Genomic DNA, 13,643 nt, shown 5'->3' with positions numbered 1-13,643 from the left:
TGCTGTAGCTTTAATAAATAAGAATAGAAAACCTTTGTGCTGCCCTCGACTGCATCAAACCAAGTTTCTTTTCTGCATGTTTTTGTTTTGTAGAGGCGATTTTTGACCAATGGCTTGGTATCGACCTTATCACCAGAAAAGAGGCTGGACAGCGGATGAGAGTTTGTACTTTCTGGCTGCCCATGCTGCTGCAGCGCGATGACTCCAGCCCCACTGCTACCTGGGCCATTGAGATTGGTTTAATTAACCATATGTAAGTGGGCTTGTAACTGGGATCTCTGAATTAATGTCTTGACACCCGGTGATTACGGTGCTAACGGGATTGTGACTCTCTCACAGCGACAGTGAAGACATAAGTCTGAAGCAGCTGCACAAGCTGGAAATAATGGAAGCAGTCCTAAGAGCTATGGAGAGAGGAAGTGTAAGTGCAGATATTTTTAATACAGCCTTTGTTACAAGCATTGTTAAATTCTTACTTTTACTTCTTGATATTCTACGATTTTGACATTTTTTACTTTTGATATGAACTGCCTGTTCTCTGTTTCAGAACAAAAGAGACCAAACAAAGGACATTATTTCAATAAGCAACATGTTTAACTTGGTAAGTTAAACTTACATACTTCTAATGTAATTAACTAATTTTTTTCCAATGCATCAAAACTTCGGGATGAAAATACAAATGGTTCACGATTCTCTGGTATTTATGGGATGTGATGTTTTCTCATTTACCAGCGGTCGCCTGAGGTTTTGGACGACGCCTTAATTTGGTTGGAGCGAACAGGAGAACCTGATATTCGCTATCGTGTCATGGGGTTCGGTCACCCAATCAACTGCCTCACAGCCCTGCACCTTATCTTCACTGAGTGTAAGACACACACACACACACACACACCTGTCTACTAGAAAACTAATCACATCTGACACCGGCACAATTTGAAGTTCATGAAAAGTGAAAACAAATAATGAAGCTTATTGAAGTTCTATGAATGTGGTTTTTGCTTTAATCAGTTGCCAAGTATATTCAAGACATGGGTGCAAACTTGGAGCGGACACTGAAGGCGCTGATGGCTCGACCATCTGAGTATCTCATAGAGGTGAGAAACCGTCAATGCTGTGATGGATTAAAGCAACCCGTACCTTTCTGAAACTTTTACACTTTTTTATTTAAAGGGGACCTATTATGCTTTTCCAGCTTTTCAGACTTATAAATATGTTTAAAATGTTGGATACTTGCTTGAGGGGATGAGAAACTGCCATATCATGAGGTAGGCGCGTGTTGAACTAATCCCCGGGGGCAGTTTCAGGCAGCTCTGAACCGCTGCATTGAATTAGAGCGTTTCAAAGCGAAGCAGGAAAGAGCCAGAATGGAGGATTACACAGACAGCTTGTATGTGATAAGTATGTAGTTTTCTATCGATTACAACTTTGAATAATGCTCCACTTGGGTCCAATATCACAATAATAGCCCCTGAAATAAGCACAATCAGTTCGTTCTCATATGGTTCTGAAACAAGTCTGACCAATCTTATCATATTAGGTGGCCAAGCACACAGAGATATTTAAAAGCAATTGGGACATACTTGACAAATGCAGCCTTTCATGTTTTCTCCAAAACAGTAAATATAATGTTCATACTTTGCAAAAACTATTGAAAGTTAGAACATTAGAATGAGGATTAGTTAAGTTATATGACATGTTTGAAGGTCGGTCTCTTCTTGTCAACAGAGCTGAACCGCTCTGCATGAGCAACTGTCACATTGACACACAAACCTAAACCAGCCAGGTTTGTAATTCAGGACGTGATTTCCAAGCTTTGAACAGAGTCCATCCTCATCTACTCCAAAAGTGTCCCTAAGCGCAAGATTCAAATCATAAATGTGAATCCCCAACTCTGTAGGTTGAAAAAAAAAAAAAAACACACACACACATAGGATTAAACGGAGCGTGCTAAAAAATATTCACATAAGTTATTATAGCCGTTTTCCCACTAAAATTAGCGGGTCAACGCAGGTTTTTTTAAAAACGCGGGTCGACCCGCTAACAATCTGCATTTGGCTCCTTTCCTATTGGCCAAAATGCCCCCCCGCTGGGGGATCAGACAGAGCATAAATCAGTCGCCCCGCTCTCATCCGCGGTGCAAGAAACACACACAGTGTCATGCCAAAGCCGCCCGCCGCGGAGTGTCCGTCCACCGAGGCAGACTCTCTGGCTGGCTGACCTGAGCACCAGGACCGCGGAGGACAGAGAGTCTGCTGCGGCCGGATGACGGACGTCCGCGGCCCCTACACGTCAGTTAAACAGACTGTCGCTTTTCTTTTTTTCAATCGTTTTCGGTCAGTGTTGTTTGATCTTTTGATCCTAGTCTCAAATGAGAGCAGAGCGGAGCAGAGCTTTGTTTTGGTTCGTGATAAGAGACGTGACCGGCGCGATGACGTGGCGTCACGTAACGTTCAGCGTATTCACGTAAATTAGCGGGTTGACGCGGGTCTGGCGTTCCCACTGCAAGCCGATCGGAGTCGAGCCGATTAAAGGCGATTTTAACCCGCGTCGCTTGCCGAGCGTCGATTTTTTGACCAGTGGGAAAGGGGTATATGAATAGTGTAATGTTAACCGTGTTAACCAAGTGAACTTCCTTTCTCCTTGTGGAAAGTGGTACTCAGCTAATCCCTTTGATGATAACAGTGTGAGATACACCAGACACAGAGACAGAGTCCACTCAGGACAGGTTAAAGGTCAGAAGCCAGAGGAGCTCTTACGACCAGTGCTCTGTGTGAATTTACAAGGGGAGTTGTGTCCTGGTGGTGAAGCCAGGCAGAACTATCAGAGTGCCATATATTTTGTCTGCTGTTCAGTGTGTTTTGGGAACGATAAAGATAGCGGCCTGAGAACATCTTCAGGCCACTCACTCACTGACTGTACTCCTGTTCGGTTGTGTTTGTGTGACTCCATTCATGAATGCTTTATTAAAACTCAAGAAAGACAGCTGACGTGTTAAGATATCCTTTTTTAAATACTTTATTGAAGGAACAACATTTTTTTGCCACCACAATAGCGAAAATACATAATATGATAAAAGGTCAGAATGATGAGATAGTAGATGAGGAAAGTATGAGAAAAGTAAACATAGCCTAAAAAAGGCAACTAAATTGAAATTGAATAATATGAGATAAAAAAATATAAAATATGACATTAAAAAGTCAGCGTTGAGGTGAGGCAGAGGTGGGTGGGACTTTGGGGGGAGGTGGAGTTGTTGATTTTCTAAATGTTCTGCTGTGCTGTGTGAAATGCCAGAAAGGTAAGGGTTGCTTTAAAATAAAACCTAAAAGCCTTAAACTGTGATGTCACTAAATCATCTATGTCTTGTGCCTGTGGATATAAAAAATTGAGTTTTTCATGTTCCTCTTTCAGAAAAGTGACGAAATGAAGAAGAAGGGAAATGACAGCTTTATCAAACAACAGTATCAAGAGGCTGTAAAGTTTTATTCCAAAGCTATCAAATATTAGTAAGTAATGAGCCTGTGAATCTTCTCATTTTATCCAGGTCATAGTTATCTCAAGGAAATTTCAATCGAACGCAACTGGACTTGGTTATTTGTCTTAGAAGACGCTTCACCTCTCATCCAAGAGGCTTCATCAGACAGAGACTGATACATCCCAAGGACAGAACACCACACACCCACATCTGGTGTATGCAGTCCAATGCAACGAGGAATGCAAAGACCTCTACATTGGAGAAACAAAACGACCACTGCACAAACGCATGGCCCAACACAGGAGAGCTAACTCCTCAGGCCTGGACTCTGCTGTCCATTTACATCTCAAGGAGAAAGCCCACTCCTTTGAGGACAACAATGTTGAGGACAGATGGTTCGAAAGAGGAGTAAAAGAAGTCATCTATAATCTAAGTAAAAAAGAGAGACCATCCCTCAACAGAGGAGGAGGTCTCAGACACCACCTATCTCCAATTTACAATGCTGCCCTTTCATCCCTTCGCAGGAGATTCAACAACTACTATCTAAGAAAAACAACTGTTCAAAAAAGGCCTCATGTGACGCCTCAACTCGCCTCAACGACTTTTATAACACAATAGGGCACTAATGAAGTCGAAACCCAACTTTCCCCCAACGACTGTCGTTAGCACATGAAGCACAAAGGGGTCCCAGTGACATCATCAGTCTTGTGAACGCCCCTCACAGAGGTTAAATATCTGGGTCTCCACACCAGATACTTGGACCATTCACATCCTGGTCAGATGCAAGCATGGACTGATGAAGCCTTTTGGATGAGTGGTGAAACATCTTTTAAGACAAATACCAAGTCCAGTTGCATTCGATTGAAATTTCCTTGAGATTAGTAAGTAATGTTTTTTTTTTTATATCTCTTCAAAAGTATGTTTTTTCCAGACATGAAATTTTAATCTGTATTGCACTGAAATGTTTAAAAAGGTTTCACATTTTCTTTGTGGTGATAAACATGTAAAATAATTCAGTAAAATACAATAAATAGTTTGATAAGCTAAAACCTAACCTCATACTAAAAAAAAAAAAAGGTTTAGTCGAGATCTAATTTCACAGATATTGTTAAAAACTTGAATCACATCCAGGTTTCTTGTCAGTATTGGTCTGTATATCTTTAGTAAACTGGTAAATGTGTTGTAATTAACTGAAACTCTTTTTTTCTCCATTCAGCCCTGACAACCACTTCCTGTATGGAAACAGAGCTCTTTGCTATATTAAAAGTGAGAAGTGGCTGTAAGTAACTTATGTTTCATTCACATACATATAAATAAACACCTGAAGTCTCCACTGTGTGTGAATATGCCTGTTTGTTTTGTTTTTTACAGAAAAGCAGTTAGTGATGGGAAACGAGCCACTTTGATAAAACCATACTGGACAAAGGTACTCTTAATTTGTCATAAAAATGTTAACAATGTTTTGTATATATGTATTCTTTATGCAGCTGATGTATGAGCGGTGTTTCTAAAGTCATAATGTGAACTGTGTTTCCTGTCGACCCTACGCTCTTCACATCCGTCACTGATAAACAAATATTATTTCTGAGTTTAATGTCTGTTTTGTTTACAGGGTCACTATCGTTACTGTGAGGCTCTGTTCTCGATGGGAGAGGTGAGGATGGCCATTGAAGCCAACAGCTCGGCCCAGAGTCTGTGTAAATTTGACTACGAGGGAGTCAAAGACCTGGAACAACAACAGAGCAAATTCTGCATCGTATTTTCAGTTCCTAAAGGTATTTTACCCCAAATTGATGATATCCTTGTTCTGAGACTAAGTTTGAGCCTGTTAAATATATATGTATTCATTGACTAGCTGTTAAAAGTGTCAATACAGTTTGAAGTCTTCGTAAAAAGGTTCAGTTGAGATGGCAGGAAAAATGACGATAATGTCGTGTTTGCATATTTTGCAACTGATTCCTGAGCGTTGGCGTGTTATCTAAAATCTGAGTGAAAGGGACTCCTGTGTGTTTACTGGGCAGATCTACACTGAAGTTAGTCAACAGCCTCAACACAACTTGTATTATATACTAATGTTATGCTATCTTATGTTTAAGATTAATTAATTTATATAGCACCTTTAAAAGCAAAGAGCATTTGCACCAAAGTGCTTCTATGTTATGTTATGTTATGTTATGTTAAAGCCTCAGTATGTAGCATTGGGGCTAAACCGTGACATCCACCGTTCACATTCTAGGTTGCAGCGCTCACTCGCTCACCCCTCCCGTCGGCAAAGTGACGGTGGCCGCCGAGGACAAACACGTTCACAAACTGCTAACAATATCTTTGACCAATTACTGTCGTTTTTTTTTTTTTAAACACACGTGCAGACTTCCACTCGTGCCATCAGTCAGGTTTCATAGCAGGATGTGCCTGTTGCCATGGCGGAAGATCAAAGGACAAACACACTCCGACATACGGTATGATCAGCTGTAACAACGGCACTGCTAAAAAAAAAAAAAAAAAAGACGTGGGTCGCTCTGCGCTCCAGCCGGTTCAGCTGCAGCTCCACAGCTGTCAGAGGAGCCTCTCTCTTCAGCCTGGTGTTTGGCTGCACTTTGTATAACAACGGTTCAACATTGTAAGATCTAGCTGCTAACGCTGCTTAACTAGCACCGTGTGTTTTATAACCGCAGCATAACAACAAGAACTACGTAGATCATCCTCCGGGCACAAGCTGAGTCACAGACACTAAATAATAGAGCGTTTGAGCCTAGTTTGTCCGCTTTTGCATACCGTATTCAAAGATGGCGATGCAACATGACAGCCTCCGGTGGGTGCACCGGCCACCAATGTATCTGTAAGCAACTCATTCTAAGCTACGAGACAGCTTTCATTTGTATGCCATTGTGATTAGTTTGATAAATACGTATTTATGAAAGCAATATTTTATTTTTCCTAATAAAAAGCCAAATAAGCTACAAACTGTCCCTTTAAGAGATCAAAGAGGAAGTCAAAATGGGAACAAAACAACTCAACATTTCCAACGTATTTTTCCAATGTAACCAGGTTTACACTCTGATTTAAAGCTCTAATTATAACCTGATTATTGATAATTATCAAAGTAACAACTTATTACTGAGCCTCAAACTGAAACTCATGTTCATGTGCTTTTTTCAGCTGTGCCACCAAAGACTAAGAACAAAAGGTATGTTGGTGCTGCCTGATACACACTGTCCAGACATGGTTGATAAATGTTTTAAACCAAACCCACTGAAGCTCTGTTGTGTTTTCCTGTAGAGGCTCGAGCACAAACAGAGCAGAGGCAGCGCCACCGCTACAGCACTTCACCGTTGGTCTGGTAAAAAACATCCCACAACACAAGGTCAGTAACTGAACAGGTTGCATTTGTCCAACAAGAGGGCGACTGATTTCTTATTTAGATTATTGCACTAGTGATCAGAGGACCAGATTTACACAGATGAACATTGGATTAGTCCTGCAATTAGGTTTTTATGAGTATTTTCTCAATTAACTGATTAATCATTTATAAATGAAAGTGTTACAACTCTTTCATTTTGAGGATTTGATGCTTTTTATTCTTAATGGAAATTAATGTTATATCTCATCAGTAATGGGCTGTAGATCTATTTGATTGTGTTGCCTCAGATTGTAGGAAACTGTAACAATTAAAACGTGAAACCTAGAATGAAAAATGAATGAATTGTTTTTGTCCTTTCACTTGACCTTCTTTCAAGCTCTTCTTTATTTTTATTTTTTTACTGTTCCATTTCATCATTTAAAACGGTACATTTTATTTTCAAATTACTATTTAACAATATAAATATTTGCCATTCAGCCATCTGTTTTTTATTTTAACATTTCTCCTTTCCTTTTTTTTCTGGAATTAAAATGTAAAAATCACAATTATTTTATTTATATAGATATTTTTATGTTGATAAAAGTCTTCTTGCACAGGGACAAGGCCTTGACCAAAGTTTAATGTAGTTTGACGTCTTTATAACTTGTGTGTTGGCAGGTCGCTGAGGTTAAAGTGGAGAAGCAAAAAGGTGAGTTATTTTAACACCTTTCTGATGCAGTCAGTTTTATATATTATAATGTGTTTTTCATGAAGTGGGTTCAGATACAGTTGATATTTGTGGGTGAAAAAGAGTCGCCACGTTGAGGATCTTGAAGTCAGTGGCTCTTTATTCAAGCAGTGCACAGAATCTCAGGAGCTCAGAGAAATTCATCAGTATTGAAGCACGATGCAGAGAACTCATAACAGGGCTCCAGACTAACTTTTTGCAATGGTTGCACTGGTGCACAAACTTAAGTTGCACCCAAATTTTTCATTGCGTTGCATTTAAAGCCATAAGGTCACCCTTTTGTCGCTCTCCATAACTTTCATATAATGTGAATTATTTTTAAACAAGAATTAGGTGTAGAGAAATGCTTGTCTTTGTTTGAAGCACAATTATATCTAAAAAGAAAAAAAAAAGTGTTTCAAGTGCTGCACTGAGCTGAAATTGAACGTCCGTTGTCCTCAAAGACAGAACTCAAACTTTCTTGTATTTTATCTCCACTGTGCTTCAACAACTTATCACACGGCACAGAATTTAAAGAGCAGCAGAAACATGAAGAAAGAATTAGTGTCAAAATGATAAATATGGCTCAACACAAACAGAAAGTCATGTTGTCATCTTTTATCCTTTGAGTAGTTCAACAAGAGCACTGTTGTTCTCATTCATTCACTTGTTTTTCATGCATGATACTGGTGCAAAGATGACACGTTGTGTCGCAGTCACATGACAAACAGACCGCGAGCTCGTCTGTAGCCGCACCAAGACCACAAGTGTGCTCAGACTCATGTGCGTATACTGTCCGCGTCGGTCCTGACAGGAATCGACACGGCCCACGGCATCGACTTGGTACTGAAGTATCGGTTCTCGTGACAACCCTAGTCTCCTCAGTCTGCTGCTATCGCAGAAGGACCGGGGCTTGGCATCCCATCAGGGGCCGAGGGCTCCGTGTCCTGGCTGGATGGACTCTCAATAGCAGGGCTGGTTGTAGGCTTAGTTTTCATGAAAAAACTTTCAATGTTATTACCTCTCTTCATTTTCCCTCGTTTTGTCACGTTTATTTTCTTTTCAACTTAGAGCAGTGAACAGGACCACAGCCAGTCGGAGACCAAGACCCGCCCGAGCTCTGTCTCTTAATTGGTTTAGACCACGATATGATCCCACCATGATTGTGCGTTTGGTCACAGGAGAACACACACACAGATGATGATTATTAGTCACACTCTGAAAAAATTTTGGTCGCTCTGGAGCCCTGCATAAGACACGTCGTATTGACGGCCACGTTATCTGATTCATTGCAAGGAAGGACTTTGCCTCTCAGTTCAAGTCCACTTTGCAAATTAAAACTAAACCGAGACTTCTCACATAACTTTCCTGCAAGACAGGACATATAATAAACACGGTTAAATGAACACACAGTATTTTTCCATCAATGTTATACGTGTCATTTATTCGTACAAAGAGGCTTCACAGGGTTCGTACGTGGGCTCTGAAACAAGAGTTCACTGTCTGTCTGTAGCATAACTGTGAACTCACTTGTAAGACTCGGCTGGTTCATTCCTTAGTGTCTGTTACCATAGCAATCAAGGACGTGATGTCCCAGACCCTATGCTCATAGATGCACACTAAACAGTCAGGTGTCCCATCAAGGACAACGCTCTTTATCTGGGACCTGCGGTGAGTTTTCTGTCGGTTCAGAGGAGACTGACAGGGACCTGAGGGTGCGTTTTTTTTAAAGCAACATACATGGACGAACAGGAAGTTTACAGGATGATGATGGCGTTCAGAAAAGGGGGGCGGAGTTACACACTGTGAACTGGTATAACCCGTCTGGTCTCCTCGAAACAGCAACAAATACCTCTGTTCAGGACACAGAGACACTTCGATTGTCACACGTTCACCAGCTCAAACTCAACTTCTCAATGACTCTGAAAAACCTCATGGCTGATTTTCTCCTCCCAGGGAAAAGTGAGCGAGCTGTGCAGATGAAGGAGCGAACTAAAGACCCGAAACCCGCAAAAAGGTTTGTGGAAACACTTTTTTCACTGCTGCTTGGTTTCACTTTTGGCTCCACTGATATAAAACTGTGTTTGGGTAAAGCAAAGTGTACTCACAGCAACATTTCTCTACACTTTGTGTCCAATTTTCTTTTATTGAACTTGATGTGAGTTTGTTTTCCCGCTGCCTGCATCCACTTACCGCTTAATGTAATAACCAAACATGGTGAAAACAGCCTGACCACTCATTACAGCCGCGAGCAGCCTGTTGCACTGATAAAATCAGAGAGGGAAGTCAAATTAAAGAATGCAGGCGTTACACGTTAACAGGCCAGAATCAGTTTTCTACTGTCTATTTCAACCACATAAATGAATGTGTATAACTAATTAAAAGTGTTGTGTTTCCAGTGAGGTTCCTGTAAAGGAGGTGAAAGTGGAGCCGAAAGTGGAGCCGAAAGTGGAGCCGAGCACCCCAACAAAGAAGAAATCAAAGAACAGAAATTTCAAATCGGAAAAGGAGGCAAGTTCTGTATCATATCATCACATTGTGTTGTTGCTCCTGGTATCTTCGCCCTCTGTCCTGAGTCGTGGGCGTGAAGTCTTGTGAAGCTTCTCCAGTGAAATGAAATGTTAAAAACTGACACATGCCTGATAAAACACACCTCATTTCATCGAGTCACTCTGTTGTTATTTGTACATACCAGACGCGCTATTCTCATGGTGTCAGTGTAGCGTTGAAAATGAGACACATTGTTGTTAAGTGTCGTGACCGTATAAGTGGATGAAGCGTCTGACCTGCTGTGACCTGTGCTCTGTTCAGACTGAGAAAGTGACCGACAGTAAAGCTGCTGTGTGCAAAGAGCTGAAGTCGGCGGTGCAGGACGCCCACACCGCTCTGGCCGACCTGCGCAGCCGCAACGCGGAGCAGGCCTTCAGTCAGGCGCTGGCGCTGCTGGAAACCACCACGCCCAAGGTAATCTCACCGGTCATATGCAAACTAGTATCACTGCTGCATGAGGTTATGTTGTTGGACGACTCGGGAGCCAAAGCCACCAGCGTTTTCTATGTTATGTAGTGATAACAATAAAGGAATTATGATCAATTATTTATATTGGACATTTACAACGTGTTTTAACCTACAAGCAGAAACACACATGGACATGAGATCAGGAGGAACCACAGTAAGATATGAGATGATGCAATTAAATGAGGTAGAAGGTAAAATGGGGGTTAGGCACTGAGACAACATAAAGATAAAATGAATTGAACAAGTAAAGAAGCAGTAAGAAACTGATAAGAGCAGCTGAATAAACGAAAGTGCAATAAAATGAGACAAAGTGACAGAATAGAATAAATAAAAACACATTTACATTTTGCGTAAAAACACACGAAATAAGAATAAAATATGGATAAATGAAGGCATTAAGAATAATACCAAGAGGTGGAGGATGTTAATGAAGTAAGAGTTACAATAAGAGGGTAAATGACATTAGGGGAATATATATTTGTTTGAAGTAGTGTATGTTTTGCAGATTATAAACCTTTTGTCTTTCCACAAATGTAACTTGAGTTTTAAGAGCAACATCAGTCTGCGTTGGACTGAGATTAGTTTTTCTCCTTCGTCATCTGACCATTTTATAAAATCATTGTGTAAATGTAGCTTCACTGGTTTGTTTTCAGCTCTGGATCTTTTCCTTCTCACTCTCTCCCAACATTTCCTGCCTCAACAATCACAAATATTGTGACAAACCTGAGATTGTTTTTTATTTTCGCTGTGATTAATGATTATTATTATGATTGGCAACAGTCCAGACTCTCACTCTCTTCAGTTGTGAAACTTGTGCTTCTACTTTTTCTCACATCATATGCTGCGTTGGTTTGCTCCTGTTTCTTGTTTCTTTTGGGATGTCACAAGAATAATTCGTTTTTCCTTTTTATTTTCTTAGGAACTTGGACTTTTCCCCGTGGACGTGCTGGTGCTGCTGTACGGACGAGTGTCCGCCCTGACAGAAATAGGCCAGTCTGAGGTAACGGCACATCAACAGCACAGCAGTTATTACATGTCAAGATGATAAAGATGATCCTGTGCAGATCTTTTACACAGGGTTCACACAAATTGGTGACTCATATGTTTTGGACTTCATATCAGACCACAGTATATTAACACACCTCTTGCTTATACTGCACTCATACACCAGGTTAATGTTGAGAACATGTTGACATTGTAGTGCTTTTTTTGTCTCAGATTAATTCCTTTTCATATTCAAACTTAGGATGTGATTGATTATATCTTCTCATTATTAGTGTAGTTATTTGCTAATGGTGTAAACAATTGCCTCACTCAATAAATGTGCAGCTTTTTCTTGATACTCCACAAACTCCACAAATCATTTTACTATAATATTTATAATTGTAGATTTACACCCTGTACTAATGTCTTTACCTTTACCCATTTAAAGTAGTTTGTTGCTTCAAGTCCAGGTGTTTTTTATGAACTGGACAATTTAGGTAAATATTTTATACACATGTGTTTTTCCCGACATAACGTGCGGCTGCTTTGTGAAATGCAGGAACTTTCCGTAGCACAAAAACTTATGGAGAAGATGAAGTCGTTTGAGGAGAGGAAGTTTCAGTGTCTGGTTTTCTACGCCATGGGGAAGGTGTATCTCAAAGAGAACAGGTACAGAGGTCCACAGGTCACATTTCAGTGTCATTGACTCGTTCCGTGTTTCAAGCTGAATAAATATTTTCCGTCTTCTCTTTAGGTTCGCTGTCGCTATGGAGCAGTTTTCAGATTCTCTGCAGATGGTAAAAAATCAAATAACACCTGGTAAACTCACCTGGCCTTTAACAAAAGAGATTGTCAAAGAAACACAACCTGAGTATTTCAAGGTAAGTTGTTAGTTTTTCTGTGTACAATACAAACAAATTGCAATTTCTCATTTTAAATTCCTTACCCACTGGATTTATGTTTTCCATTCCACTTTCAGTGAGTGCAGACTACAGATCAGGTTGTCTCACATGTGTTTTTGTTTTTAGGAAATTCTTGAGGGTGCTATAGAGTTGTGCAGATTTCCTCCTCCTCCTGATGCCATTTGTCGATTTGAGAAATGCCACAGTTCCTTGAAAACTGAAATCTACTTCACTGATCCGGATTTTAAGGTAAAACTAATAAGCGACAGGCAGAAAGCAGCGTTTGATTAAGGGTTAACATACTGTACTGTATAAAACCAAGGTTGAATTTGAACTGTTTGTGCTTTGCTCTTTATTTAGGGCTTCATTCAGATATGCTGCTGTGAGAGCTGTACGGTTGAATATCACATCACCTGTTGGAAGACGCTCAAGACAACGACTTTCTCTGAAAAGAATGAAAAGGTAAAATGAGATTTATTAAGAGCCTTTCACTGTCAGTGTTTTTACAGAGTTGGCTGTTCACAGACTCAACCCGGCTGTCTCCTGTCTAATCCTGTCCACTCTTGTTATTTCTAGGATTTCCTGCAAGACGTGTGTTTGACTTCAGACTGTGTCGGTCAAATCTCTAGTATCAAAATCTATGGTCCCACAGGTTTGGTGAAATGTAAGGTGAGTTAATCCTCTGGATGTGAAGAGGAAGTTTCAGAGTCGCTGAGTTTAATAACGACAGGATCAGTGTTGAGCTGATTGTTTTATCTCTTTTCAGTTTGAAGCTGTCATCCCCAAACCACAGACTCCTAAGAAGCCAAAAGTGAATCAGGAATGTACAAGGTGAGGAGTGTATAATCATTATTCCTTAAGCTGCAGTTTCTCTTTTCTTTAATGGCTCAGTTGTTTTCATATTTGCAGTTTTGACAGAGACACTGAACTCACCCTACCTACACTTCATGGCAGACAACTTGAAACTTGTTGCACAAAATCTGTCGAGCCTCAAGCAGCTTCCATAAGACTGAGCCTCTCCCCACTTCATAACATCATATCTCAGTAGTCCTTTAAAAAAAAAAAAAAGTTAACCTCATGAGCAGCACAGTTTGACACTGGATGAAATCATTTTGTTCTGTGGTCATGTGATAAGATTGTGTGTATAAGCAACAATAATCTATCCAGGGTGACGATGGTGTGTCACATTTCAAGTCGACC

At 40.4% G+C, this 13,643-nt stretch overlaps 1 protein-coding gene across 1 annotated transcript in view; it reads left to right on the top strand.

Annotated features, from left to right (window-relative positions):
• Positions 1 to 13,643, top strand: part of ttc3 (tetratricopeptide repeat domain 3) — a 31,860-nt gene that overhangs the window by 7,232 nt on the left and 10,985 nt on the right. Inside the window, exons 6-28 of the mRNA XM_083987066.1 lie at positions 94 to 253; positions 340 to 421; positions 548 to 601; positions 733 to 865; positions 1,009 to 1,094; positions 3,409 to 3,503; positions 4,689 to 4,751; positions 4,844 to 4,898; positions 5,085 to 5,247; positions 5,842 to 5,931; positions 6,632 to 6,659; positions 6,752 to 6,836; positions 7,491 to 7,521; positions 9,496 to 9,556; positions 9,939 to 10,050; positions 10,351 to 10,503; positions 11,477 to 11,557; positions 12,101 to 12,210; positions 12,296 to 12,422; positions 12,570 to 12,692; positions 12,804 to 12,905; positions 13,020 to 13,112; positions 13,210 to 13,274. Of these exons, the coding sequence (XP_083843192.1) occupies positions 94 to 253; positions 340 to 421; positions 548 to 601; positions 733 to 865; positions 1,009 to 1,094; positions 3,409 to 3,503; positions 4,689 to 4,751; positions 4,844 to 4,898; positions 5,085 to 5,247; positions 5,842 to 5,931; positions 6,632 to 6,659; positions 6,752 to 6,836; positions 7,491 to 7,521; positions 9,496 to 9,556; positions 9,939 to 10,050; positions 10,351 to 10,503; positions 11,477 to 11,557; positions 12,101 to 12,210; positions 12,296 to 12,422; positions 12,570 to 12,692; positions 12,804 to 12,905; positions 13,020 to 13,112; positions 13,210 to 13,274 (2,152 nt within the window). The remainder of the gene's footprint in view (positions 1 to 93; positions 254 to 339; positions 422 to 547; positions 602 to 732; positions 866 to 1,008; positions 1,095 to 3,408; positions 3,504 to 4,688; positions 4,752 to 4,843; positions 4,899 to 5,084; positions 5,248 to 5,841; positions 5,932 to 6,631; positions 6,660 to 6,751; positions 6,837 to 7,490; positions 7,522 to 9,495; positions 9,557 to 9,938; positions 10,051 to 10,350; positions 10,504 to 11,476; positions 11,558 to 12,100; positions 12,211 to 12,295; positions 12,423 to 12,569; positions 12,693 to 12,803; positions 12,906 to 13,019; positions 13,113 to 13,209; positions 13,275 to 13,643) is intronic.

This window comes from Trachurus trachurus, assembly GCF_905171665.1.
Source record: "Trachurus trachurus genome assembly, chromosome: 14".
Classification (NCBI taxonomy): domain Eukaryota; kingdom Metazoa; phylum Chordata; class Actinopteri; order Carangiformes; family Carangidae; genus Trachurus; species Trachurus trachurus.
Note: the sequence above shows the minus strand (reverse complement) of the source record. Positions and strands in the feature narration are given on the sequence as shown.